The sequence below is a fragment of the Capra hircus genome, chromosome 18, assembly GCF_001704415.2.
Source record: "Capra hircus breed San Clemente chromosome 18, ASM170441v1, whole genome shotgun sequence".
In the NCBI taxonomy this organism is placed as follows: Eukaryota; Metazoa; Chordata; class Mammalia; order Artiodactyla; family Bovidae; genus Capra; species Capra hircus.
Window position 1 is genome coordinate 46,792,377 of NC_030825.1, and position 27,764 is coordinate 46,820,140.

General features: G+C 56.9%; 2 protein-coding genes across 5 annotated transcripts; both read left to right on the forward strand.

The window, feature by feature from the left end:
* On the forward strand, positions 735-16,102 carry LSR (lipolysis stimulated lipoprotein receptor). 2 transcript variants are annotated; one of them, XM_018063330.1, is made up of 10 exons: positions 735-1,106; positions 2,311-2,655; positions 8,493-8,612; positions 10,640-10,696; positions 11,234-11,380; positions 14,369-14,530; positions 14,688-14,747; positions 14,845-14,976; positions 15,260-15,888; positions 15,974-16,102. In XM_018063330.1, exons 1-10 carry the CDS (start codon positions 998-1,000, stop codon positions 16,007-16,009), a joined length of 1,797 nt encoding a protein of 598 aa, XP_017918819.1. In that variant the 5' UTR covers positions 735-997; the 3' UTR covers positions 16,010-16,102. The 2 variants fall into 2 exon arrangements, with proteins under 2 accessions (XP_017918819.1, XP_017918820.1); XM_018063331.1 differs by lacking the exon at positions 10,640-10,696 and having other exon boundaries at positions 737-1,106.
* USF2 (upstream transcription factor 2, c-fos interacting) lies at positions 17,146-26,879 on the forward strand. 3 transcript variants are annotated; one of them, XM_018063373.1, is made up of 10 exons: positions 17,146-17,331; positions 17,602-17,648; positions 17,759-17,877; positions 18,017-18,217; positions 18,638-18,788; positions 18,922-19,009; positions 19,314-19,372; positions 25,779-25,873; positions 26,016-26,144; positions 26,241-26,879. In XM_018063373.1, the coding sequence occupies exons 1-10, from the start codon at positions 17,270-17,272 to the stop codon at positions 26,328-26,330; spliced, it is 1,041 nt and encodes a 346-aa protein (XP_017918862.1). In that variant the 5' UTR covers positions 17,146-17,269; the 3' UTR covers positions 26,331-26,879. The 3 variants fall into 3 exon arrangements, with proteins under 3 accessions (XP_017918862.1, XP_017918864.1, XP_017918863.1); XM_018063374.1 differs by having other exon boundaries at positions 17,247-17,331; positions 18,017-18,136; XM_018063375.1 differs by lacking the exon at positions 18,017-18,217.

Genomic DNA, 27,764 nt, shown 5'->3' on the forward strand with positions numbered 1-27,764 from the left:
CCCGTCCCTAGTCCCAAGCCTCCATTCGGCCCCTTTAAGAGCCGTAGTTTCCGGAGGCCTGACCCGGGGCGATGGACGCCCGGAGGCCAAACCAAGAGTTAGGAATGGGGTGGGGGGGAGTATAGAGGCGGAGAAAACTTCCAAAGTAGAATTCCAACTTTTCCTGGGCTCGATTCCCCTCGGGCGTCCCCTAAAGGCGGCAGCTTCCTTTCCGAGAACTTGGCTCGGTTGTTCATATCATCTAAGTGGAAGGCGCGAGAGGGCTGCGGGGGCCTCCGTCCCCCGGGACGCGAGGACCCCCAGGGCTAGTGGCAAAGTCAAGCGCGGCAACTAACAAGCCTCTTCCAGCCCAAAGCTCGCTCGGACTCGCCCCGCCCCGCAGCGTGTACCTAGGCGGGTCCATCGCCAGCCGAGGAGAGGGGTGTGGGAAGGGAGGGAACAGGTGCGCGGCGCGTCCCGCCTCTCTCAACAGGTGAATCAACGCAGTTGAGTCTCTGTTCTCGTGATTCACACTCTGCTCGGCGTGACCGAAGCAGGAGAGGGCCGGACCGCGATCCCTGGTCTTCAACCGCCCTCCCGGCGGGCTGGTCACTTGGTTCCAACCCTCTGGGCCGGAGCGCACCTGGGTCAGCCCACTTCCGGGGAGGGAGGTGGAGGAGCCCCTCCCCGCCGCCCACCCCTTATCCCTGCCCTCCGCTCTCACCCTGTGTACCTGGGCCGATCCATTCCCCGGAGCCACGGGGGGGTGGAGTGGCTCGCAGAGCCCCAGTGGGACAAGCAAGTTTCTCCCTGCAAGCTGGACGCGTGCTCTTCATCTACGATGTTCCCTCTAGTTAAAAATCCTAGAATAGGGTAGAGTGGGCTTGGAATAGAGACAAGGAGCGGAAGCGGGAAGGGGAGGAGCAGGCACCCCTCCCAGTCTTGGTGGGGGCCGCGCCCCCTACCCTCCCGGTACCTGGGAGGGGACGCGCGGGCGCGACGCGCCCAGACGGCCGCGATGGCGCCTTTGGCCCGCCCGTTCTCCGGGGGACTGGAGTCCTGCCCGGGTACCCTGAGCTGGGGCGCGGTGGTCTTCGTGTGGCTTTTTCTGAGCACCTTGTGCACAGGTACGGAGCGCGGGGACCCTGGTGCTGCGGGACGCCGGGAGGGCACTATAGAAGGGCGATGCCTGGAGTTCCGCAGCGCCCGGCAGGCAGGAGAACTGGGGGAGGGGGAGCGCAGAGACTAAGACCTGATCCCCAAGGTCTCCGGAGATCCCTGTGCGCCAGGGGGAGAAGAATTCTCTGTTAGTGCCTGAGAGCGCTCCTCCGCCCTTGTTCAGAGATAACAGGAAGTGAAACTCCCGGGACTGCGACCCGGGGAGCCTCAGGGAGAATGGGACCCTTTGTGGGGTAGGGATGAAGGACCACCCGATCACTGAGAAAGGCGGGGATGAGGATTCGGTAGCAGGTCGAGATTTCTGAGTCTTGGGGTAACAGGGAGAAGGCACCTGAGGGCTGGATCGGACGATTCCTAGGGGGTGAGATCAAGAAGCAGCGCCCAGGCGTCGAGTGGGTGCGGTATTGAAAATTCCCCACCCCCTAACCCAGTCATGTCGTAAGAATATCTGAGTAAGAGTCCGGTGAAACGGCCTTATGAACTAACTTGGAAACCATCTTCTGCTGGATCTGATGTTTGTTTGGGCAGGGGATTTCAGGGGGACTTTATCTTTCAGCAAGCAGTTTTGGCATATTCATTTGAGATGGCTTTGGGTAGGGCAGGGTGAAAGGCTGGTGGTGACATAACTAGGGGTTTAGCTACTGTATGGGATGCAATCCAGACAACTCCAGAATCCCCCGCCGGCCCCCCCTCCCACTGCTCCCCCCGCCCCCCCACCAATTCACAAAACCCGGAGTAACTGGGAACACTTGGTTGGTTTTGAAAGTGGGTCTCGAGCACTGTGGGCTTTTGGGGGCGCCGTTTGGGCTTGTCTGTACAGGCTGCAGACCCTTTCCATGAGAGGGTGGCCGAGGGAAGAGGGGACTGAAAGCTGAGCTCTGCAGGGGCTGCGCCCTGGTTAGAGGAATGGACAGGATGTTCCAAGGAATCTGGCTGTGTGACCTTGCAGTGGCCACTTAAGCCCCCTGGGTCTCTTAAATGGGCATGATTATCAGAGCTGCCTTGAGGATTAAGGAGCAGTGCGTGCCAGGCACTCTCTAAAACCGTACGCTTGTAAATGTCAGTGATGTGACAAGTGGGGTGGCTTCTTCCTGCCGAAGTGCTTCCTTGTGCTCACAGCGGTCCCTCTGCTGACTCTCTTCTTGTCCTCAGCCCCCACCAGCGCCGTCCAGGTGACCGTGTCAGACCCCTACCACGTGGTGATCCTATTCCAACCCGTGACCCTGCCCTGCACCTACCAGTTGACCACGACCCCCTCGGCACCCATCGTGATCTGGAAGTACAAGTCTTTCTGCCGGGACCGCATCGCTGATGCCTTCTCTCCTGCCAGTGTTGATAACCAGCTCAACGCCCAGCTGGCGGCTGGTAACCCAGGCTACAACCCCTACGTGGAGTGCCAGGACAGCGCACGCACCGTCAGGGTTGTGGCCACCAAGCAGGGCAATGCCGTGACCCTGGGAGACTACTATCAGGGCCGAAGGATCACCATCACAGGAAGTACGTGCGCAGGGGATTGGACGGGGTGGGCTTGAGTTTTGGTGTTGGCTCCCTCTTAGAAGTTCATCAGCATAGATGCCTGAAAGCACTGGCCAAGGGATGGATCCTTCCTTCTACCCATCCATCCATCCCTTTATTTAACAGCAAAGATTTATCAAGCACCTAACGTATACCAGGCACCACTTGAGGCCCTGGAAACACAGCAGTAAACAAAATTATCAAATGCCTTCCCTCTTGGAGCTTGAATTCCAGTGAGACAGACAAATAAGGCAAACACAAGCCTGACAGGCTATGGTTCATGGTGTCACGAAAGAGTCAGACACGACTTAGCAACTAAACAATAATAAACACATACTTTCAAGTGCTTAAAGGTAAAGAAAAGTGGGTCATGGAGAGAGAGGCAGGGGTTCTGTAATAATACTTGTAATATCATCAACAATGAGTAAAATTTATATAAGTAACAGGGGCTTGCCTGGTGGCTCAGTGATAAAGAATCCCCTGCAATGCAGGAGCTACAGCAGACATAGGTTCGATCCCTGGCTCGGGAAGATCCCCTGGAGGAGGGCATGACAACGCATTCCAGTATTGCCTGGAGAATCCCATGGACAGAGTAGCCTGGTGGGCTACAGTCCATAGGTCACAAAGAGCAGGACGCGACTTAGCACACATGCACGCGTATAACTAATAACCTATAAAAGGCCTCCTGTGTGCCAGGCTCTAATCCAGGTTGATGTGAATTAGCTCATTTAGATGATAATAATGGAGTAAGTAGCTTCTGTGACACTCACTTTACAAAGACCCAGAGAGTTAAAGTGACTTGCACAGGGTCACAGAGCTAGTGGGATTATAAGTCAGCCCTTTCGGGCCTAGTCTCCAAGCTAGTAACCCCTCAGGTTCCTTACCCAGGAAGGTCAGCAAAGAACCCACCTGGAGGAGGTAACAGGAGTGAACCGAAGGAGTGAGGGATATTACTGGAGAAAGCCTATATCTTGCCAGGTGCTTTGTGCCCATTTTACACTCAGGACAGCTGAGTCACAGAGAAATCAAATAGTTCATCCTGGTGCACACATAGTAAAGGTCTGGCGCTGAGATTTGAACCTAGCTCTTGTCCTTCACTGTCATGCTGCCTGCTCATAGGAGGTGCCTCTTGGGACCAGGTTAGGGGTGGGGAACTCATTCATTCATTGATCCATTCACTTGGCATTTATTGGGCATCATCTAAGCGCCAGAAGCTATGGTAGTTGCTGGGGCTAGAGAGGTGATAGGACAGGTGATCCCTGCACTCAAGGAGGTGATACTTTCGTGGGATGAAACAGGCAACAAGTAGCAAAAGAGTAAGAGGATTTCAGAGGGTGCCGCCGAGTGCTACAAAGAAACCCCACCTGGGTGATAGGTGATCATGATTCAAGACTGCTGTGAATATAATTTGAAGAGGAACTGGGCCTGGGCCCTAAAGAATCCAGTGGGCAGAGAGGAGGGTGATGGGCAACAGCGGGCAAGGGATAAAGAATGAGTGTTTTAATCATAGGCATGGGGGCAGAGGAGGGAAGGGGGCATCCCTTTGCAGACCCCAGGAGACCAGGCCTCAGAGCACACCCCTTCCCTTTCTGTCTGGACCGTGGGCAGGGACCCAGCCTCTCAGTCTTGTTTCGGGGAGGGACTAGCTCTGCTGGCCCTGAATTTCCTTGGGCAGCTGTTCCCGTGGATAAAAGACTTCCGGGGTGGGGGAGGGTGGTGGTGGTGGTTCAGCCTCTATAGGCCCCTACCCCATAATCCAGGGGCTTCTCCAGCCTGGATCAGGTATGACCGGCCAGCACTGTCAGGACAACTCCCGTACTGAGAGTGCCCTTGAAGGCTGCCTGGAATCGTGTCCCCTTTGCTGAGTCCGTCATTGGAGTGACCTTCGGGCTCCATCTGGGACAGATTCTTCCTGCTCCAGAGGCCCACAGGCCCTGGGTTTTCAACCCTGGGCCCGGGTTTGATACAGGCCGTGATTTATAAACATCCATTGTGTGTATGTCCCTTCAGGAAGCCCAGTAGCCATGGGAGCTTCCTCCATTTCAGCTTAGAGGATGGAGAAAAGCAAAGTTGCCTTCGCTGTTTCTAGGGTCACCAGCCACCCAAGTTTTAAAAGTGAAAGTCGTCCTGGGCAAGCCAGAGTGGTGTGCCTCAGCTTGGGTGGTTCCGCTTCCACTTCCGTTCTTCCCCACTTTGGGTGATGGGGTGCCTGGATCGGGGCCGTTTCTACCTCTTCAGGCTGCTTGGGAACCACGTGCACCCCCACTTGGTAGCTCTGGACCTGGGAGCTTGTGGGACCTTTGAGATCATGAGGGCCGCCTCTGCTGTGTGCAAATGAGCCAGAGGCCCAGGGAGGTGGAGGGAAGCCCAGCTCCTGTGACCAGCTGGAGACCTGGCATTTTCTCCCTATATCTAAAACAATTAGAGCAATGCCCAGCCCAGGTGATGTCAGGACCAGACCGAGACTGGGAACAGGGTGCGGCCGGGAGGAAGGAGGTGAACTCAGGCCTTAGAACGGATCAAAAGAAGCCGGAAAGCCATGTTTTTCGTGAGTTTTGAAAACATCATATAGGCCAAACAAAACGCATTGAGGCCCAGATCCGGCCCACAGGACCAGATTTCAGCTCCCGGCCTAGGAGCTCTTGGAGCGGGCAGAGGCTGCCTTCAACCCCCACTCCAGCTTTGGGCAGGGCCCCGGTCTAGGGTTCTGGTTTTAGAGAGGTGCGTTCAGAGTCTGATTCAAAGATACAAGTGGAAAAAACGATAGGCCGAGAGGGTGTTATAGAGAATTCAGAAGATTTGGGAGAATGTAGGTTAGAGCTTTAGGATGATTCCATGAAAGAATATATACAAAGGTACCTGCTGCTAAGTCACTTCAGTCGTGTCTGACTCTGTGCGATCCCATAGACGGCAGCCCACCAGGCTCCCCCGTCCCTGGGATTCTCCAGGCAAGAACACTGGAGTGGGTTGCCATTTCTTTCTCCAATGCATGAAAGTGAAAAGTGAAAGTGAAGTCGCTCAGTTGTGTCTGACTCTTAGTGACCCCATGGACTACAGCTTATCAGGCTCTTCTCTCCATGGGATTTTCCAGGCAAGAGTACTGGAGTGGGGTGCCATTGCCTTCTCCGACAAAGGTACCTAACACAGTAAAAAATCAATAACTGGGGGCTGGATGCTTGACCATAAAGGAGAGTGTCAGTGCCCAGGGTCACCCTACCTTCCTGTCACTTTAAACTCAGTCACCACCTCCACGACAGAGGCACTTCCTGTCTGAGTTCTGTACTGCTCATCACCATCTGAAGCACAATATGTTTAGATTTGTTATTTGTCTCTCTTTCCAGTGAGGAGCTTGAGCCCTGTCTGGGTGGGGATTCCTAGCTGTCCTCTAGAGCAGTGGTTCTCAAACATGTGGGTCTTAGGGTCACTTCACACACTTACTGAGGTCCGCAAAGAACTTTGTTTTTACAGCTAGAAAATTGAGAAGTTGAAAAAATTTTCTTTAATGATGATAATAAAGTATGCGTGCTGTGCTAAGCCGCTTCACGTGCTATGCTAAGTGTTCGACTCTTTGCAACCCTATGGACTGTAGCCCTCCGGGCTCCTCTGTCTATGGGATTCTCCGGGCAATCCTGGAATGGGTTGCCATGCCCTCCTGCAAGGGATCTTCCTTACTCAGAGATGGAAGCCATGTCTCATCTGTCTCCTGCATTGGCAGGTGGGTTCTTTACCACTCACGCCACCTGGGAAGCCCTAATAAACTATAGATTAGTCTAAATAACATACTTTTATGAAAAAATAACCAATTTCCCAAAACAAAAAAACCTTTAATGAAAATGTATGGCGTTGCTTTTATATTTTTGCACATCTCCTTACAGTCTGGCTGCATAGAAGCTGGATTCTCAAAGCAGCTTCTGCATTCAGAATATTATGATAACACAAGCCAGTAACCTGTGGAAAACTCCACACTACACTCATGAGATTAAGTGAAAAAGGCAAATATCTTACTATTATGGTGAAAATAACTTTGACCTCAGGGACCCCCTGTGAAAACGTCTGGGGGAACCCCAGGCTCCACGGAGCACACTTTTGAGAACTGTTGCTCTCTAGCAACAGGTGCATGCAATGCCTCAAATACTGAATGACTGTATCATGCGCCTAGTTGAGGACAGCCACATGTCTAGAACACTGAGCAAAGTCAGTGTGAGGAGGAAAGGGTTTCTTTTCCCGATACTGACCAGGGCCTGGGGACTCCAGGTTCTGCTCGCCTGGGGCCCACCTTCCCCTGGGGATGGGCTCACGGCCAATCAGCCCCTAAGCAGGCTGACAGAATTTAGCAGTAGGACAGGGGAGCTGTGTCAGGGGGGTGGAACCAGCCCTGTGAGGGTCTGAGGACACAGAGCCAGGCCAGAGGAACAGCCGTAGTGCACGCCAAAGCAGGGTGGGCCCAGCACATGGTGGGGGACAGTGAGCAGACCGGCGTGTGTGGGGTCTGGCGAGTAGAGGAGAGTGGTATGGATGAGGCTGGTGTGATAACCAGGGGTCAGATGGCTCCAAAGGCCTCGTGGGCCAGGGTAAGGCGTGGGAATGGCGTGCTGTCATGGTTCAGTCGCTGAGTTCTGTCCAACCCTTTGGCCACCCCATGGACTGTAACCCACCAGGCTCCTCTGTCCATGGGATGTCCCAGGCAAGAAATCTGGAGTGGGTTGCCATTTCCTTCACCAGGGGATCTACCTGATGCAGGGATCGAACCTACATCTCCTGCACTGGCAGGCGGATTCTTGATTGCTCAGCCACCCGGGAAGCCCTTGGGATGGTGTAGATAGGCACTGAAAGGAGGTCCTACTATGGATGTGAAGTCTTCTTTCCAAAGAAGGTAGAAGGCTCTGGTTCTCTCATTCCTTTGGCAACTGACTGATGCCCGGGTACTACAGAATGAGGCACACACAGTGGCTGCCCTCTGAGCCACCCTGGGGAAGGGCTGGAGGTCCGTGGGGCAGGTGGTGGGTAGGTCCTCGGGAGCCAGAGCAGCTGGGGAAAAAGGGTGTGAGGATGCTCTGTGAGGATGTCTCTGGCCGGTTCATAAGGTTCCTACCTCCTGTGCGCCACAGGCCCAAGGTGGAGTTGCCCAGAGGGCCCCACCCTGCAGAATGGCTGAGGGATTTAACTAATTAGGGCCTGAGGAGTAGAGAGGAAACCGGATGTTCGGAAAGACTTTCATTATCGCGGTAATTAACAGGCCCTTTGCCTGGGGATGTGTCACGGGGAGCGTCCCCAGCCCTGGGCCTTGACCTGGAATGTGGGGACTGATAGCTGGACGGAGGAGGGAACTGGTCTAAGTCTCTCCCTCACACCCCCAGCCTTCTGCTGGGTGCGGGAGTCTCCTGCTTCCTGGAATCTGGCCTGTTTATCTTTGCCTCCTTACCCAGGCCCCAGTCCCTGGGTCTGCCCTAGGCTTCACGGCAGGCAGGTCGTGTCAGGGGGTTGACTTTTGTTCTGAGAGGTGGGATGGGGAAGGGAGCAGCGGGCGGGGGGAGGGGGCTGTAAGCTGAGCAGGATCAGACCATCCTGGCCCACCACCCCGTTTTCGCCACAGCTGTACAATTCATCAGTAATTTCAGGAGACTGCTCTTTTCTCCAAGACAGGAAAGATAACAGTCCCACCTCACAACCTGCTTGAAGTTCCCTGTGTGAAAGGTTTAGAACAGAGCCCGAGAGGTGTCAAGCCCTCAGGATGAGGGATTGAATCCCCCCGCCCCCACCCCTTCCCCCCGGGCGCCCCTCCCCTGCGTGGCCCTCACCCGTCTACCCGCTGCCCACAGATGCCGACCTGACCTTCGACCAGACAGCCTGGGGGGACAGCGGTGTGTACTACTGCTCCGTGGTCTCGGCCCAGGACCTCCAGGGGAACAACGAGGCCTACGCAGAGCTCATCGTCCTAGGTGCGTCTGGGCCCCGAGGGACAGGGCTGGGGATGGGCCTCCTGCTATCCTGTGTGTCCGCCCTCTGCCCTCCTGCTCTCTCTCTGGGCTCTGTCGCCTCCTCTGCTCTCCCCTCACAGCACCACCAGTCACTTGGGCTTATCTGTACCCTGCACCCCAGACAGGGACCCCCCCTCACCCACCCCACAACATTTCAAATAAGCCAGAGCCAAACCCGGAGTGGAAAGGAATGGGGCCTCTACCCCTTCCTGGCCTCAGTGTTTAAAAGCACAGAAATGGTCAGGGTGGATGGGCATTGAGCCAGGAGGGGTGATGGTGTGTGTAATCGAGAGGCCGCTTCACCCCCTGCCAACTCCCACCCCGCGCCCCCCACCTAAGGCCACATCTCACCCCACAGTCCCTCTGCCCTGCTGGGATGGTGCTGTGTGGCTTGCATAGTTCGTGCTCCCCTCAAGCAAGCCCTCCCCCCGACATGCCCAGGAGTGGGGTGGGATACCCGCCAGCAGCCCCCGCCCCGCTGTGAGGCCCCCCTGCCAAGTGTGGAAGGGATGCTGCTGTTAGCCAGATGCTGTGTTCTCGGTCGACACATATAGTCCCATGTGGCACGTGCTATATGTGACATGCTGTTGGGCCACACATTGCCATCATCACATGCATGATGCAAGGTGACACATGTGTGAACGAGCACACATGATGGGGGGCCGCGCCCCAGGGTGCTCAGATCATGTGACAAGAGTTCATGTCTGGGTGACAGAACGCATGCATCCACGGCCCACAGAACTCGCGCGTGTTCTTCCAGAAAATGCACAGTCAGCATCAGCAGGTCTCAAAATTTAGTCTCAGGAGCCAGTTACACTCAGGTTACTGAGGATTTCAAAGAAGGTTTGTTTAAGTTTTTGTGGGTTACATTTACAGTTGCTTAACATATTTGAAACTGGCACACAAGTATTACCATCAGAGCAAATGACGTCATCATGTGTGACGGAGCCTCAGGAAAGCTCCGCTGTATCTCTACTGAAGGAGAGTAGAAAGGGCAGTGGCTTAGTTATCCGGAACATGGCTTGGCCTCCAGGATGGGACCACACTTTGAGAACCACCGTTTACCTGCTGGACCCCTCCTCCTGGGGGCAGGCAGCATGGGGTGCTGATGTACAGCCAGGTGTGTGGACACCCCTGGGGATGCAGCACCGGTGTGGCACAGAGTGGTGGGTGGCACCTAAAGGAGGCCCCAGCTGGGCCAGGAAACCTGCACAGGGGACCTTGGTGGGCAGTGAACCTGGGCCATACTGTGACTTTTATGGGCTCTAAGGCACTTTTAAAAATATTTATTTTTATTTGGCTGCGACGGGTCTTTCTTAGTTGCGAACTCTTAGTTGTAGCACGTGGGATCTAGTTCCCTGACCCGGGACTGAGCCCAGGGCCCCTGCACCGGGAGCAGGAGCATGGAGTCTTAGCCACTGGACCACCAGAGGAGGCCCCCTGGACTGTAGGCACTGTTGCTTTCAAGGGCCTCTTCCTCCAGATTAAAACCAAAAATTCTTTTACAGTTAGATTGTTACAAAGACCATTCATTACTGTGTATTCAGTATTGTTACCTTTTCTTCTTCAGACTTTACAATACAGTTAAGACATTTTCCTGGGCCCTAGTGCACTGTCTTCCTGAGCCTCATGGGCTAGGACTGTCTTTACCTGGGATGGTAGGACTGTGTGTGTGGAAGAGATGGAATCCCAAACTGAGATCCCACCTCCTGAGCCCATGGGATGTGTCCTGGCACCCTTCTGGGCAACAGAATCCTCTGTGGGGACAGTGAGTGAGTGAATCATGTGACACAGCCTTCTGGAAGACGGCACCCACAGGGGTCGGGGCTGTGGAGGGCAGGAACCGCATGCTAGGACCCTCCTAGCACCTACCCCATCTCTTCTGCAGAGCACGCCTCCACCCTAATGAGCCTGGAGCTGGGCTTCAGGGCAGAGATGGCCTGGGCTGGCCCTAGTCAGCATAATCTGTCTCTCTTTTGTCCCTCCAGGCAGGACCTCGGGGGTGGCCGAGCTCTTACCTGGTTTTCAGGCGGGGCCCATGGAAGGTACGGGGGTGGAGTCCCCCCACATACCACTTATCGCTTCTAAGTATCCTCCCCCTTTCCTAAACACAGTTTGCTCGGACCCCACTAATAACCCCGCCGATTCCGGGCGTCTAGCGGCCTGGCTCTGGGCTGTGGGCTGGGCTGGCTGGCGAGGGGCCTGGGGTGTAGACAGAGGGCTCCCGTGACTGGTGCCTGTGGTGCTCTTCTGGCGCTCGGGGTCTGGGCAGCTGGCTCTGTCCCCTCTGAAGGCTACAGCCCATCTTCTCTGGCTAGGTCTGCTCCCGTTTACTGCCTTGTCCAGATGAGCCCAGGGTGGGTTCCCTAACCTTGGGGCTGGCCTGGGTCGTAGTGGAGCGGGCATCCCTCTGGGGCTGCACCCCAGCCCCTGGCGTGGAGACTCCAACAAGGGCTGGGGCTGCAGCTTCCCCGATGGGCTCTGCAGACAGGCGCCGCCCTCCCCTCCCCCAGCCCCCGGGGCCCACATCCCTGTCCCCTCCCAGGCCTCCTGGCTCAGGGCCAGCTCTCGTGTCCCCGCAGACTGGCTGTTCGTGGTCGTCGTCTGCTTGGCGGCCTTCCTCGTCGTCCTCCTGTTGGGCATCTGCTGGTGCCAGTGCTGCCCCCACACCTGCTGCTGCTACGTCAGGTGCCCCTGCTGCCCGGAAAAGTGCTGCTGCCCCGAGGCCCGTGAGTGCCCCTCACCCGCCGCGCGCCTCCTCCCACTCGGCGTCTGTCCTGGGTCCAAGGGCAGGAGGCGCCCACCTGCCTGCCTCCTGGGACAGTGTCACTCTGGAGGTCATGAGGGGAGTAGTTTGGGGAAAAGTGGGCCAAGGAGGACCTGCTGCTTTACATGATCATTTACATACTTGAACTCGTCACTTATTTTAGTTTTCATTTATTTCAAGTCTTTCCTTTTGAAGGTATAATTTATGCACAAGGTTAAAAAAAAAAAAAAGAAAGCAAATAGTACAAAACATTGTTCACCGGCAAGTAAAAGTCCTTTTAAAAACAAAATCTGAACTGAAGAAGGTCAGAAACCAAGCGAGGTTTACAGCCCCACCAAATTTAAGCCCTTTAACAACCCACATCCACATAAGGATGCTGGATTTTTTCACGGATGCCATTTAAGGACCATCCAGCGCATCAGGTTGCGGGCAGGAGGAGAAGGGGATGACAGAGGATGAGATGGTTGGATGGCATCACTGACTCGATGGACTTGAGTTTGGGTGAACTCCAGGAGCTGGTGATGGACAGGGAGGCCTGGCGTGCCGCGGGTCATGGGGTCGCAAAGTGTCGGACACGACTGAGCAACTGAACTGAATTGAACTGAGCACATCAGAGAGGGTCTGGGATTAGACATGGGACCCGAGGTGGAGGGGGAAGAAGCAAATAGGAGAGGCGGGAAAGGAAGAGAGCGCCACCTCCCTCCTGCTGCCCCATTTCCCCGCTTGTGGACGTCAGTGCTGCCAGTTCCCTGGTTACCTTCCTGAGAGCACCTCTGTACTCAGTTATGGGGAAATTTCCATCAGCTCTGACATGGAAGTTCTAGACCCAGACGTACCTGCTCTCTTGTTCCTTGTACTGAAAGTAGGCCGTGAAAACATACTTCTCTACTAGTTCTCAGTGAGGGTGCCTCACCTTTTCCTTCATCATTGTCAGGTTCACCATATCTTTGGTTGACAGACAGATGACCCTGGCGGCTAGAAAGAAGTAACTTTCCGTGTTAGGAGCACCTAGACTAGGAGAGACCAGAAGAGGGACAGACCTGCCCCCTCTCATGGCACCTGCTCATTTCTAGGCCAAGAGTGAACACGTGGTAGAAAGAATTACCCAGGTGGCTCAGATGGATGTATGTGAGCATCCTGACATTTAAGGTTTCCACGTGACGTGACTCCAGTGTAACACAGTCCAGGTTAAAATCATAGGCAGTCATCACAAGCTTGGGCAGGTGGAGGTTTGAGGCCTGGTTGGACCCCTTTACCTGCTGGGAAGTCCACTGAAGGACTTCCCCTCTCAACCTCTGTTTCCTCCTCTGTAAAATGGGGCCACGGCAGAGCCCGCTGTACAGCATGAGTCAGGATCCGGTGAACTGATGTGTCCCGCATTTAGAGTGGGGCTTGGCCTACACAGAGCATTCCACACCCACTAGCTGCCAGACATCGCTGCTGTCAGCATCGGTAATGACCGAGGGCCAGGATGCAAATTAGAGCCCCCACCACTCACACCATGTGACTTCAGGTGAGCAGCTGGTTTTCTTCTCTGCAGGGTCCTGCCATCACGGGGTGTCATGAGCATTAAGGGAAATGCTGTGTGTCAGGGCCCAGCACGGGGCCATGGCTCAGACCATGCTGGCTAATTTTCTGGTCACTGACTGAACTCAGCAGTAGGCAACCTGTTTCACCTCTGCCTGGAGAAATCAAATCCACTGCTCTCTGGAGGCCTGCGCTAGCCATCTCCTCCCTCTCAACATTTTTAGTTGTGGGCGTCTTGCTTATTACTTGGCGGGGTGGGTGTTAGTCCATTTCACAGGTGGGGTGGGATTCCCCCCAGGGCTGCAAACAAGTTTGCAGTTAACCCCGCTAATTAAGGCAGGGACCAGGACTGTGAATGCCAGTCCCAGGGCCCCATTTCCTCCATCCTGAGACCCTGCTCCCCGAAACTGAGATCCCATTAACTCCCTGCCAGAGGCCCTGTTATTTCTGCCACAGCCACAGCTCTCCTGAGCCGTCCTAGAGCAGCAACTCCCAGAGCTAATTATAAAGCAGCACATCCGACAACTGCTGAGGGGCTTCTTTGGTGTGGGGTGGGGGGGTAAGCACTGAGCCTTCTGCTGCCCAGCTGAATTGGGGTGAAGGGAGCTTTCCGAGCCTGACGCCCTACTCCACCTTCCCAGTGGGGCTTGGCCTACACAGCGTTCCATCATCTTCGGAGCTCCGGGACGGAAGCGACTTCCCTAGGCCTGTGACTCTGCCTCAGAGCAGCCACCAGACCCCAGCCTCTTGCCCAGGGAGGAGGGTGCTGGGGAGGATGTGCCCTTGAGCTGTCAAGCCTAGAACCGGGCGGGGGCAGGATGGGTGCGGCCCCCAAGGTGGAAACACTGGAGGAGATGCTTTGCTGGTTGGCTGAGGAAGTGAATGCTGAGGCTCCCAAGACGGCTTCCCATCACCTCGGGGTCTGGAAGACCCTGCAGGGAGGACCCAGCAGGCATGAAAGGGGAGCAGGCATGGGATCCCCGCCCCCAGATGATCCATTTTTCTAGTGCAAGGGCTCGGATGTCAAAGGGAACACTTGTTTCTGGCTTGTGGGTCCAGCACATGGGTGTTTATCTATAAGACACCTCTGTCCCTGCTGCTCTGTAAGAACGCAGGTCCAGGGTGGCCATGTCCTATGATAAGCTGGCAGCAGAGTTTGACGTAAAACCTTGTCAGATGCTGGGAAACCATTGTACTGTTAAACAAATGGGCATTCCTGACTGGGGCCGCTGGCGTACACCCTCCCATCCTAAAACTCTTGTGAGGAATGGCACAGGAGGTGTGGACTCAACGCGGCTCATGTCCTCTGACCTCAGGGACTCTATAGCAACAACCAAGCACCCAGGAAAGCTCCTCAACAGGGGACTGGGGAGAAGGCATGTGGCCCCTGGGGCCCTTCTCATGCTGTGTGTGTTCTCCCCAGTATATGCTGCTGGCAAAGCTGCCACTTCGGGCGTCCCAAGCATTTACGCCCCCAGCACCTATGCCCACCTCTCCCCTGCCAAGACCCCGCCCCCGCCAGCCATGATCCCCATGGGCCCTCTCTACAACGGGTACTCTGGAGACTTCGACAGGAATAGCTCAGGTGAGGCCCTGGGGACAGCCAGGAGTAGCTGGTGGGAGGTGGAGGGGAGCAGGGAGGCTGGGCCTTTGGCCATTAAGGGGTCTGGAGTTGGAAGAGGGAATTGGGGGCAGGGGGCTGGGAATGCAGGGTTTTGCTCCTGACAGCCAATCTCCCCCAGTTGGTGGCCACAGCTCCCAGGTACCCCTGCTTCGTGACACAGACAGCAGCGTGACCTCTGGTGAGAACCAATCCTTACGAAGTTGGACATGCCTATGGGGCGGGTGGTGGTCAGCATCCAACCTCTGGAACTGATCACCTCCAACTCCTGTCCCTAGAGATCCGCAGTGGCTACAGGATTCAGGCCAACCAGCAGGACGACTCCATGCGGGTCCTATACTACATGGAGAAGGAGCTGGCCAACTTCGACCCTTCTCGACCCGGGCCCCCCAATGGCCGTGTAGAACGAGGTAAGCCTTAGGATCTGAGGGATTCTTGAGGGGGCCGGGGGAAGCAGGTCTCCCTGATAACTGCCCAGGGACGCTTGCTCCACATCCTGAACACAATCCCTCGTTCCCTACCATGGCCACAGTGAAGGGTACAGAACCCTGCAGACCATCACTAAATAGGTGAGAAGCCTGGGGCTCCCTTGAGAACGTATGAGCCAAGTGAGTGACGCTGCTGGGCCCCGGGGCTCCTGACATTAGGTCCTGACCGCCTCCCACCAGTAACAGACATCTTCCTTCCCTACAGCCATGAGTGAAGTCACCTCTCTCCACGAGGACGACTGGAGATCCCGGCCTTCACGGGGCCCTGCCCTCACCCCTATCAGGGATGAGGAATGGGGTCACCACTCCCCCCGGAGTTCCAGGCGGTGGGAGCAAGAGGGCCCCCTGGAGCGGCCAGGGAACAGCCGGGGTGCGGGGCGGCCCCGAGCCCGCTCTGTGGATGCTCTGGATGACTTTACACGGCCGGGTTCTGCTGAATCAGGGAGGAGATCTCCCCCAAGCAGTGGGAGGAGGGGCCGGGGTTACGCACCTCCGCGAAGTCGCAGCCGTGATGATCTCTACGACCAAGACCAAGACGACTCCAGGCACTTTCCACACTCCCGGGATCCCCACTACGATGACTTCAGGCCTAGGGACCAACCTCATGTTGACCCTCGGGCCCGCTACCAGCGCTCCCGGGACCCTCGGGATGATGGCTCCAGATCCAGGGACCCCCCCTATGACGGGCGGCTACTAGAAGAGGCCTTGAGGAAAAAGGGGCCAGCGGAGAGGAGGCCTTACAGGGAGGAAGAAGAAGAGGCCTACTACCCTCCAGCGCCTCCCCCTTACTCTGAGACTGACTCTCAGACTTCCCGGGAGCGGAGGCTTAGGAAGGTGAGTGATAAGGCCCTGAAAGCCTTCCTGGACCCTCTTCTCCAGTCCTCCCTGGCTCATATCCATCTTTCTTTCTCCCTTGCAGAACTTGGCCCTGAGTCGGGAAAGTTTAGTCGTCTGATCTCAACATTTTGTATGTAATTTTTGTACTTTTTTTTTTAATTGGAGGAATTATTGATGATCTCGTAAAACTAATAAAACTTCTGATCACAAATCTTGAGTCTGGAGGAAAGCATTTGTTTTGCCGCGCGAGGTGGGGAGCCCAGACAGCTGCTGTGGGTGTCTGCAAAAGGCCGCACGTCCACTTCTCTCACGGGACCCGTGTCCGAAGCCAGGAGGAAAGGACCGGCTCGGCCGACTCTCCACCGCCGGGAGTACGTGCCCCACGCTAGCCCCGCCCCGCCCCGCCCCGCGTGCGCGCTCCGGCCCCGCCCAGACGTGCGCATGCGCCCGGGGCATCCGCTTTCGCGCACTTCAGTCCGGTCGACGGGGGCGCGCGTGCGCGCTCCCTTCCATCCACCCAACGCCCCCTCCCCCGCCCCTCCCCCCCGACCTACTTTACTGTCTCCAAACCCAGCCGCCTGCCTCGTCCTCGGCGACCAGAGGCCTTCTTCCAGGTCCCCCGGTGTTCCATCCGGGCCCACGTTCCACTCGGTCGGCCTGCCGGCGGGTGCCAGGCCGACGGCCGCGGAGACGGCGGCGGCAACCTCTCTCCCAGCCGAGACCTGAGCCCGCGCGCCCGCCCTCCGTCGGAGACAGACAGCGCGCGCGCTCCCCAGGGGCTGCCCTCCCCCCTCGCGCGCGTCGGCCCCGGGCTCGCGCCGCCGCCGCCGCCGCCGCCGCGCGCGCGCAGCTCAAGTAAAGGAGGAAAAAAAAAAGGGGGAAAAAATAGAAAGCGGCCGCGGCTGCAGCAGCGATCCGCCGCCGTATTGGGCCAGGCCGGGCGGCGGACGCGCAAGCCGGCGATCCAGGGGAGAGGCGGCGGCCATCCAGGGCGGGCCGGGTTTAAAAAAAAAGTCGCGGCGGCGGCTACTCAGGGAAGGAGGCCCGAGGGCCGCGTGCAGCGGGCGGGGGGCGGCTGCGCTGCGTCCGGGAGCCTAGAGCCGCCGGGAGCCGGCCGGCGGGCGAGCGGGTGGACGCGGCTGCTGGAGCAGCGGCGGCGGCGGCGGCGGCGGCGGCGGCGGCATCTCCTCCTCACATGACCCCACTGTTTGTCCCCGTGATCAGCGCGAGCGGCTCCCGTGTCTCCTCCGTCCCCTCCTGCCGCGCGGCGTGAGCGCCGGGCTCGGGGCCCCCCCGGCCGCCCGCCCCCTCCCCTCCCTCCCCTCCCCTCCCCTCCCCTCCCCCCCGGGCCCGGCGCCCCCCCCGCCCCCACCCCCCCATGGACATGCTGGACCCGGGTCTGGATCCCGCTGCCTCGGCCACCGCTGCTGCCGCCGCCAGGTAAGGGAGCCCGGCCGGCCCGTGCCCCCGCGCGCCCTGGTCCCGGCCCTTCGGCCTGGCGACCGGGCCGCCATGATCCCGAGCGGCCGCCCGGCCCAGCTCAAAATGGAGGCCGCGAGGGAGGGGGAACCGGCACGTATACCCCCGGTCCCCGGTCCCCGAGAGGCTGCCGTCGCAGACTGGGCCGGGCGGGATGGGGGCCCTGCACCTGGGCGAAGGAGCGGGGGTGCGGGCAGCTCTGATCCCCTCTTCTTCCTGTGCTTCCCGCAGTCACGACAAGGGACCCGAGGCAGAGGAGAGTGTTGAACTGCAGGAAGGTGAGTGCTCGCGGGGCCCACCGGGGCCGCGACCTGCGCCCGGGAGGGCACTGGGGGCGCCCTGGCCCGCGCCACCTCTGACCATCCCCGCGACCCTCCTCCGACCGCAGGCGGGGACGGGCCTGGGGCGGAGGAGCAGACGGCGGTGGCCATTGCCAGCGTCCAGCAGGCGGCGTTCGGCGACCACAACATCCAGTACCAGTTCCGCACAGAGAATAATGGAGGACAGGTGAGGCTGCGGGCCCGGAGCCCGGCGGGCAAGTGGAGGGTTGAGTCCCGGGCCGGCGGGCTGGCGGGCTGGGAGGGGCTCGGACCTGGCCCCTGCCCGGGCCCCAGCGCGGGTCTCGCTGCTCTGCCGCCCCCTGCAGGTGACGTACCGCGTAGTCCAGGTGACTGATGGTCAGCTGGACGGCCAGGGCGACACAGCAGGCGCCGTCAGCGTCGTGTCTGCGGCTGCCTTCACAGGGGGGCAGCAGGCTGTGACCCAGGTGGGTGTGGATGGGGCCACCCAGCGCCCCGGCCCCGCTGCTGCCTCTGTGCCCTCAGGTCCCGCAGCGCCCTTCCCACTGGTAGGTGCCCAGCATCCTCTGGGGGAATGGAGAAGGGGTACTGGACACTGACTTTGTTCTTGGGGAGCGCCAAGGGGGTGGGGCACGTGGAACTAAGATGCTGCCTTCAGGCCTTCAGGTCAGATCTCTTGTTTTGCACGGTGAAACCTGGGGCAAGACCTTCGGAACATCTTTTTTTGTTTGTTTTGTGAAATGGGAATCATGGTCACAGGGCACTCTCTTAGAGTTGAAAGTGGGTCAGCTCCCCCAAGTGATTGCTTAGTATCTGTCAAGTTCCAGGGCTGTGAGACACAAGGCAGAGTGGGACACAGGGGTTCCCCACTCTCTGTAGAGAATGCAGTAAACATCACATTTGGTGGCTAGGGGAGGGATTGGGAAGCAAAGATGGCTAAGGGTGGCCTCTGTCCTCCTGCTCCCTAGGCTGTTATCCAAAATCCCTTCAGCAATGGTGGCAGCCCGGCTGCTGAGGCTGTCAGTGGGGAGGCCCGGTTTGCCTATTTCCCAGCGTCCAGTGTGGGAGATACCACGGCTGTGTCCGTACAGACCACAGACCAGAGCTTGCAGGCTGGAGGTAAAGGAAGGAAGGGGCCAGGGCGGAAGGCAGGGGAGGCAACAGGCCTAGCAGGGAGGGAAGCTCCCCCCGAACCCCTAGCCAGTTCTGACTCTACCCCCAGTTTTAGCACTAACCCCTGCTTTCCCTGCAGGCCAGTTCTATGTCATGATGACGCCCCAGGACGTGCTTCAGACAGGAACGCAGAGGACAATTGCACCTCGGACACACCCCTACTCCCCGTACGTGCAGGAGACCTGGTCCCAGGAGTAGGGAACGCTGGGAGGGCCTATTGTGGGCACCTAAGGAAGAGGAGGTTTTCCTGGGATGGGAACCAGGCAGTTGAATACACAGCAGGCAGTTGGTGTATTTTTTGGTCAGCTTCTGCTTTTCTAGGTTAAGTAAAGAAAATACCATTTTCTCCCTTTATCTGTCTCTACACATCTATTTGTCTTGCAGAGATCATTTTTCAGTCTGACTCTTTAATAAGTGTTTGGACACATGGGCTGGAGGTAACATGTACCCATTTTTTCCATTCTCTTCTAGGAAAATTGACGGAACGAGAACACCACGGGATGAGAGAAGGAGAGCTCAGCATAATGAAGGTAAGGTCAGGCAGGAGCTGCTGGGCCTCATGGGCTCAACCCCAGCTGGGTGTTTGGAGTCACAGATCAGTGGCCGGGTTATTGATCCAAGTGCTCAAGAGGTGTTGGTTGAATGCTGGGAAGGCAGAAGCAGAGAGGCTCCTTGTCAGGAGCAGATATAGGCAGGAGGCATGAGCTGTAGTGTGTTTGTCATCCTGGCTGGGGACTCTCAAGTAATGACCAGCAGTTTAAGTGGTGAGTTTCACATTCATGTGTGGATTTTCTGCCCTTCTGGGAAAGTTGGGCTGCTCTGGCGCAGCCGGACCTGCTTTCCCATGTGGCAGCTGGTTTGCTCAAGCCCCCCACCCCACTGCCAGCCTGGTTTCCAGAAGTAGCTCTGATCTGAGAGAGAGTGCATCTGAAATGAAATTGCAGAAAGTCTGTGTCTCTGGCTTAGGCCAGAGCATGAACATGTCCAGGGAACACTTCCGCTCAAGTAGCCGTTGTTTGGCAGATACTTCCTGAAGGAGGATTCTAGGCTGGCCAGTATATGCCCTGTGCTAGGTATGGGACCTAGCGTGGAGTGTTTAGGAAACTCGGGGTGACACAAGATAGTGTGTGACTGAACACCAGCTGGAGGAGCAGGTGATATTTCCCCAGGGAGGTGGCCTTTGGGAGTGCCTGTCCAGCAGAGGGAAGCGCAGGAAGTCAGGGTGGAGAAGGGTTGCTCTGGGGGTGCTGGTTTGGTTGTAGCAGAGGTTCCTTATGGAGTGCTTGGGAGGGCCAAGGAGGGCCTTGAATGTCAGGGTGAGGCCTTGAGAGTCCTCACTGTGTTTGATGAGGGGTGGCTGACGCAGCTATGCTCTCAGAGGCTCGGTGAGTTCAGATCTTTACTCAGCATATATGTGCTAGGTCCCAGCCCCTGTTCTAGGCCTCAGATACACCCAGATAATGGAACAGGCACCTTGGCTCTCAGAGGGTGTTCATTCTGGTGGGAGAGACAGAAACACAAAAGTGCAATAAGACGTCAGGGAACGTAAGTCATGTGTCACGTGAAGGAAGATAAGGCTGGTAAGGGCTTGGAGGGTTATGGCGGCAGGGAGCTCTGTGGGCCCCTCTAGAAGTGACACTTGAGCAGGCGCCTGAATGGGCTGGCCACAATCCTGAAGAAGAGTCCCAGACAGCGAGGGATAAGCAAGTACAAACACCCAGCCCAAGCTGGAACAGACTCGGTGTGATTGAAGAAGAGCAGAATTCAGAAAAGAAAAGAGGAAGTTGGCAGAATCATGGGAGGACTGGCCAGGGCCAGATCACATGGGTCTTGTCACAGGCCCTCCCAGGGCCCCTACTCCTGGATCTTTGTGCTGGTTCGAGGGGAAGTCCGCAGAGGGCTTGTATATGGAGACTGGATACTAAGGGTGATGGGATGCCAGAAGCTAGGAAAATAGGAGGTGACTGCAGCTGTGGGCCTCAGACAGGACAGGGCCTGAAAGAGGGTCAGGGGAGGGGACAAGCTGTAGGAGAGAAGAGGCCAAGGCTGAAGAATCAGGATTTTATGATGGGGTCAGGTTCATTTAAAGGGAAGCAGTGAGCGTGAGCTTGGTTTTGGGGTGTGGTGGGTTTGAGGGGTCTCCTGTTGGCTCCCGGGCAGTCCCAGCTGTACTACATACCCGTCATGTGACCTTGGACTGGTTCTTCATCTCTGTGCCTGTTTCGTCCTGTGTACGAATGTGTTAACATGAGGCTTATAGTGAGGGTGCGGCTCATTGAGACGTGAGCCCTCAGCTACCCGCAGGCTAGCATGCTACCTGGTAAGACCACAGCAAACAACTCTTGGAAGATGAGCCAGTCACTCCATCCTACTGTCACTCTGCCTCTCACTGGCTTAATCCAGCTCCCAAGTCTTGACTCTTCCTCATCCTATAAAAGTCAGTCCTGCTCATGACCTTGCCCTTTCTGACCAGGTGCAGCCAGCCCACCCTGTCCTAACCTGCAGAACGTTTGACCCACCCTCTGCCCGGCAGCCTCCCTGTACCCTTGGCAGTCTGGCTCATTTCTCTACCAAAATGGCTCCATTTAAGGTCACCCATGACGACCTCATTGCCAAATCCACTAGCTTCCTTTCCTGCCTGCACTCCAAGCATCTGGCCCTGTTCGTTCCCCTCCTCTCGGGAACATTCCTTTCTACTCTCCTTGCCCTGGTTCTCCTTCCAAGCCTGTTCCTGAGGGCAGGGCTTCCTGGTCACCTGGAAAGCTTGTTAATGGTCACCATCTCTAGGTTGTCCTCACAAGATGCTGAATGGGTAGGTCCGAGGGGGTCTGGGAGTCTGTGCTAAAACAAGCTCCCCAGGTGACTCTTGATGATGGGTAAAGTTGGGAAGCTGCTTTGGCTGTTAGTACCTCTTTGGGTCCAGCCCCTTCTTCCAGTGGTCAGGAGAGTGAAACATCAGGCCCAGCGATGGTCAGTCTCCCCTAGTCCCTATCCCCAGATGTTAGTGTGTGTCATTTCTCCCAGGAGAGGGTCTGCGGGCTTTCTCCAGAAAAGTATGTGACTCCAAAAAGATGAGACTGTTGCCTGATGTCCTCCCAGGGCTCCCCTACCCCGTGCACTGCCGACAGCTGTCTTTCTGTTCCATCTCTCTCGTGCTCCTATGGACCCATATTTTGGGGTGTTTGTTCCAAATTTCTATTGCTGGATGTCCTGGAAGCATCTCACACTCAACTTGTCCAAACCGAACCTGCCGTTGTCCCTCCTTTCCAAAGCCTCCTTCTTCCAGAGCAGCAAGAGGGATCCCTGTCATGACTACCCCAGCCAGACCCGAGAGCCAGGCCACTTCAACTCTGCCCTCTTCTTCCCTCACAGCTGCAGGACCCGAGACGCTGTGCCAAAGTGGACCTCCAATCGACCTTTTCTGCTTTTCCCTCTTTCCCATGTTTCTTGATATCACAGGGGCCCATCTCTGGGCCGCAGGCAGATGTCTTCAGGGCCCCCAAGGAAGTCAGTATACTTGGTGTAGCAGAAAGGGGAGTGGTGGTCCCCAGCAGTGACTGGGGGCCAGTGTGTCTGTCCTGCCTGAAAGGTGGTCTCACAGTGCTTGCCGTTGCTGCCGTGTCAGGATTTGGGCTCACTGTTACCAGAACCTCAGAAGAAGCCAGAAATCCAGGTCTTTACGTGAAAACTAATTTCTTAGTTGCTTTTTCTATTTCATTGGTTCCTACTCATACTGTGACCAGTTTATTTGTTCTGCTTAATTGGGGTTTAGTTTGCTGGGTGTCTTCCCCCAGCTTTTTAAGACGATTTTTAAACCTTTCTTTCTTCTCAGCATAAGCCTTCATAGTTGCAGATTTCAGTCTTACACTGCTTTAGCTTCGTGCCGTTTGGATACGTTGTGTTTTCTTGTTATTCAATTTGGAATGTTTCTTGTTTTCCTGATTATTTTTTCACTGACCCATGGGATTATTTAGAAATGTGTTGTTTAACTTAGGAATGTTTATGGGTTTTCTGGATATCTTTTTTTCTTTTTTTTTTTTTTGAACATTTATCTATTTGGCTGCGTTGGGCCTTTGTTGCGTCATGTGGGATCTTTCGTTGCGGTGCCCAGACGCTGTAGTTGTGGTGTGAGGGCTTAGCTGCTGCACAGCACGTGGGGTCTTAGCTCCCCAAGCAGGGGTTGAACCCAGCTTGCTGCGTTTGCCAGGCAGATTCTTAACCGCTGGGCCACCAGGGAAGTCCCCTGGTATCTTCTTGTTACTGATTTGTAAGTGAGTTTTGTTGTGATCAGAGAACATACTCTGTGTATAACTGAAGTCCTTTGGAATTTACTGAGACTTTATTTTACGGCCCTAAATACAGTCTACCTTGGTGAAAGTTTCTGTGTGTGCTTGAAAAGGCATCTCCGCGGGTGTGTGTGGAGTGTTCCATCAGTGGTAACTAGGTCACGTCGGCCGACAGTGTTCCGATTTTGTGTCTGCTCGGTCCGTCAGTTACTGAGGAGTGTTGATGTCTCTAGTTACGTTCGTGGATTTGCCCATCTCTCCCATGAGTCCTGGCAGGTTTTGCTCTAAGCCGTGTTTTGAATGTTATACGGCTGTGGCTTACGCCTTCTGAAGAACAGGCGCGGCCTTGGTTCTGACTGGTCTTCCTCCGTTTCGGTTGTGCTGAAGTAGTCTCCCCACGCCACAGGCCTGACCACAGGCCAAGCGGGGCCCCAGACTCGAGGGCTAGACCCCTCGGGGAAGAGCACACAAGGCCCAGACCCACTGACAGGGCGTTCAGGGCCTTCTCAACCTATTTCTGCCACCTTTTCCTGTCCCCCTGCCCCAACTCCTGCGCCCGCCAGAGTGCTTCCATGTCGCCTTCTCTAGGGTTCATGATGCCTGTCTGCCTACGGTCCTTCCTCTCGGAAGCCAGCCCCCATCTTTCCGTTCTGAACCTCTCTCTGAAGAGACAGGCCCCCCCACTCTTGCGGAAAGCAGTACTGCGCCCTGGCATTCCCCAGGCACTGGGTGCTGTCTTCAGTTGTAACTCCCAGTCTGTCATGTCAGTGTCTCCCATTCACGTGAATTTCACGTTGGTGTTGTGAGTGCCAGTCCAACAGCAGTTGAGTCTGCCATGGACTCTGGCCTCGCTGAGTGCCCTGCACACAGTAGGGCAAGCAGTAAGTTTTGAAGAAGTGAATATGAGCTAGAGGTGTCCCCTGCCCCCAGCCCAGCCCCCAGTGAGGAAGCAAGGAGTGGACATGGGATGCGGCTGCAGCATGGGGCCCAGGCTCAAGGGTGCCAGACTGCAGGAGAGTAGCGAAGGGCAGCTGTCTGCTCGCGAGCTCCTCAGCTGGCACCTCAGAATGGATGTGGAGGCCGGGGCGGACTCAGCTTCGCTGCTGTTTGGGGCCACAGATCCCCAAAGACCGTAAGACATGGCCGCCCTGGCTGGGAAGGTTCACTCCTCAGGGTAGTGATGGGGCACATGGCTGTGTACTACCCCAGGGCCAGGGTCAGGTAAAGCTCGATACCGGGCAGTATTCTTATTCCTGTGGTAAAGGGAGGTTGTGGGAGGCAAGAGAGGAGAATGAGGGAGGAAGCAAGTCCACGTGGGGGGGTGTTGTCACCCAGGCCAGAGTGGGGGCACTTGAAAGGACTGGTCAGCAGCGAGTGGACAAAAGCAAGCGCCGGGGGAAGACAGTCGGGTTTTCCTCTAGTGGCCAGGCACGTTCTTTGAGGGAACAGCTGGGCTGAGGGGCAGTGCAGGCCTCAGGAGGAGAGGGGGTCAGGGACAGCCTTCTGGCCCACCCCACTTTTCTCACTCGCATCCCGACCCTCTTCCCCAGTCACCCAAACCTGAGAAAATACCCTCCTTTACCCTCCTTTCCAAATCCCATCCACAGTCTCCCCTCCCTACCTGCATCTGTCCGTGGACGGCCTTGGCAGTAGGTGAGAGTGTGGGGCCCACTGGGCTTTCTTGTGTGTCCCTAGCAGTGCCTCGTACTGTGCTTAGAAGGTGAGGAAAGGCTGGGACAGCTTTCTCAGTGAGCCCCAAACCAGGGGTCTCAGGCTGCAGTGCAGGCAGCCCCCAGGCCACTGTCATAAGTCATGACAGGCCACAGCAGGGATGCATAGAAGCCCTGTCTGCAGAGGGCAGCTGCCTCTCAACTCAGCAGACAGAGTGAGACAGTGGTGTGTTATAAATCACACATCTGGACTTTCCAAGTAAAATCTGCCAGTAGCTTGTCAAACCTGGCCTTCAAGATAGGGTTCGCGGTGTTTCTGGGTGACCCAGTGAGTACCCTGATGACGGGCCAGGCCCCTGAGAACTGCAGTGCCAGCCAGGGAAGCTGAGGATTGTAAGTAGAGTGAGATGTGGTCGGACTGGGATTTTAATGATGAAGAGGAAAACAGGACTGTGGGGTCCGTAACCTGGGATACATGAGTACCGCCATGGAGAATCAAGTTCAGGGGCTGTGGGGACTGGAAAGGGTCACCCGGGTCCTGTGTGCACGGACTCTGGCCCCTTCTTGCCTCCCAGGGACATGTGCCCACTACACCACAACTCCTTTTTTCAAAAGAGGCCAGTTGTTACGTGAACTTTTATAATTTTTAAATGTTGACTCAAATTTTTCAAAACCTGCTGGGCCAACCAACAGAACAAACCCCGCAGCCCCTCAGCTGTCGATGCTTCCCTGAGGGTACATGTGGCACTTGAGGGTGGCACTTGCATTTCTTGGCTCCTATTGAGGAGCCATGTGGAGCGGGCTAGAGCCGGCTGCCTGGGTTCTGGTCGGGCCCCTGCACTGCTGGGCATGTGACCTCAGGCGGGCCTGGCTGTGCCTCGGCAGCCTCAGCTCTAGTGGCATCTGCCTTGGGAGGTGACTCGCCCGGGCACAGAGGGAGCGCTGTGGACATAGCCTTGTTCCTACTGTTCTCGCCACAGTGGAGCGGAGGCGGAGGGACAAGATCAACAACTGGATCGTCCAGCTTTCAAAAATCATTCCAGATTGTAATGCAGATAATAGCAAGACGGGAGCGGTGAGTGTCCCCCTGGTCCCCCAACCCCCTTGCAGAGACTCCGTCTTAAGTGCTGGGCATGGGAGTCGTCTCGGGCTGAGACGACTGGTGGGCATCGGCTGCCAGGCAGTGCTCACTGACGCTCATGCCCACCACCCCCCAGAGTAAAGGAGGGATCCTGTCGAAGGCCTGCGACTACATCCGGGAGCTGCGCCAGACCAACCAGCGCATGCAGGAGACCTTCAAGGAGGCCGAGCGGCTGCAGATGGACAATGAGCTCCTGCGGCAACAGGTGAGCCCCAGGGCTGCGAGGGCCGGGACAGGGGGTGCCCAGGAACCCCAGGACGCAGGGAACCAGCTCTGGCTGCTTGTCCCCCGTGTCTGGCAGATCGAGGAGCTGAAGAACGAGAACGCCGTGCTCCGTGCCCAGCTGCAGCAGCGCAACCTGGAGATGGTGGGCGAGAGCGCCCGGCAGTGACGCCGCCTCCCGTGCGGCGGGGGCCGCCTCTGGGCCCCCACCGTCCCCTTCCCCAGCCCTTAGCACAGAGAGGGACAGACGCCCCTCCCCCAGCTGCGTTTTTTATAGTAGATTTTTAACAAAAAAAAAATGGGGAGAAATAATGCATTTCTGTGGATAAGCGCCCACCGCCCTCCTCAATTTGGAAACCACATCCCCTCCCCCATTTGTCCGTCTCCCTTCTCCCGGCCCCCACTCAACCCAGCACTTCTAGTGGTCTCACCTGGAGGCCAGAGGGAGGAGGACAGAGCCCCTGCCACACCCCGCTGCCTCCTCGGACTCTCGAGGTACTGAGACCAGGGTGCTTATGGGGAGGAGGGGGTCTTGCGGGGGGGCCTGGACCCAAGCAGGGAGGCCACGTCCCACCCCACCTCTTGTTTCTGGAACCCTGCTCCCCTCTGGGTGTGTGAGTGTGTTCTAATTTTCTTTATGGAAAAAATGGACAAAAAAAAATAGAGAGAGAGAGGTATTTAACTGCAATAAACTGGCCCCATGTGGCCCCGCCTTGTCTGTCTGCGTGTTTGTCCATCTCAGATGTGGGGAGGGGTCCGGGGTCTATGCAGGGCTCCCGGGGACAGGGCCTCGCTCTTCTGTCCGTGGCTGTGTGCCAGTCCCGGCCATCCCGCGCCGCCTGGGGCCCCGTCTGTTGGTTGTGCAGAGGGAGGAATTAAGGAGTGAATAGTGTCTTTGAGGCCCCAGGTGGTGCATATGTGGTGTGGGGGGCAGGGGGAGCCAGGGTCAAGGATATGCCACGTGCTTTTGGAGGAGAGACTGGGGTCTTTCATGTCACCGGTTCCTAAAATCAGCACTATCTCCTGACCCTGCCTTTCTGGGCTAACGCCCTCCCCTCTGCACCAGCCAATGGTGGGGCCTGGCCTTGAGCCCCCCACCCTCAGGGAGGGCAGATGGCCAGGAAGCCAGGCTTGGCCCGTCAGCCTGTCGCCTTGCACCGCGACTCTGGCGCCTGTGCTGTGACCCCTGCCCCTGGTTGATGATGAAACCTGGCCTGAGCTGAGATGATGCAGTGATGCCTGGGGGGTGCTGCTGTGTCTCCCTGTGGGTGAGCATGCAGCCCCCATGCAACTCCAGCCACTCCCAGAATCTAGGTCTGGTCACCTTGCTGAGCTCGCCACCCCGCACCCATCCCGGATACCCCCGGCTGCTTTCTTCCTTCCCTCTGAGAGCCCTGTCTCCTGTCCTGGCCATTCCTCTGTTGGAGTGTGAGGCTGTGTGCAGCTGGGGGAGCCTAACAGATGGCAGGAAACTTACTTCCCAGGGTCCCCTGTTTTCATGCTTTTCAAGTGGGCCTTGGCAGCAGTTCAGGGCCAGGAAGAAGAGATCATTCCTTGGCAGCACCATCCCCAGGCTCATAGCATTGTCAATGGATGGCCCAGA

Bases quoted from the DNA above. Each gene is read 5' to 3' on its own strand.
- USF2 (XM_018063373.1), top strand. From the start codon at position 17,270: ATGGACATGCTGGACCCGGGTCTGGATCCCGCTGCCTCGGCCACCGCT. The intron at 17,332-17,601 runs GTAAGGGAGCCC...TGCTTCCCGCAG, and splicing joins ACCGCTGCTGCCGCCGCCAG to TCACGACAAGGGACCCGAGG. The intron at 17,878-18,016 runs GTGAGGCTGCGG...CGCCCCCTGCAG, and splicing joins CAGAGAATAATGGAGGACAG to GTGACGTACCGCGTAGTCCA.
- LSR (XM_018063330.1), top strand. From the start codon at position 998: ATGGCGCCTTTGGCCCGCCCGTTCTCCGGGGGACTGGAGTCCTGCCCG. The intron at 10,697-11,233 runs GTACGGGGGTGG...GTGTCCCCGCAG, and splicing joins TCAGGCGGGGCCCATGGAAG to ACTGGCTGTTCGTGGTCGTC. The intron at 11,381-14,368 runs GTGAGTGCCCCT...TGTTCTCCCCAG, and splicing joins GTGCTGCTGCCCCGAGGCCC to TATATGCTGCTGGCAAAGCT.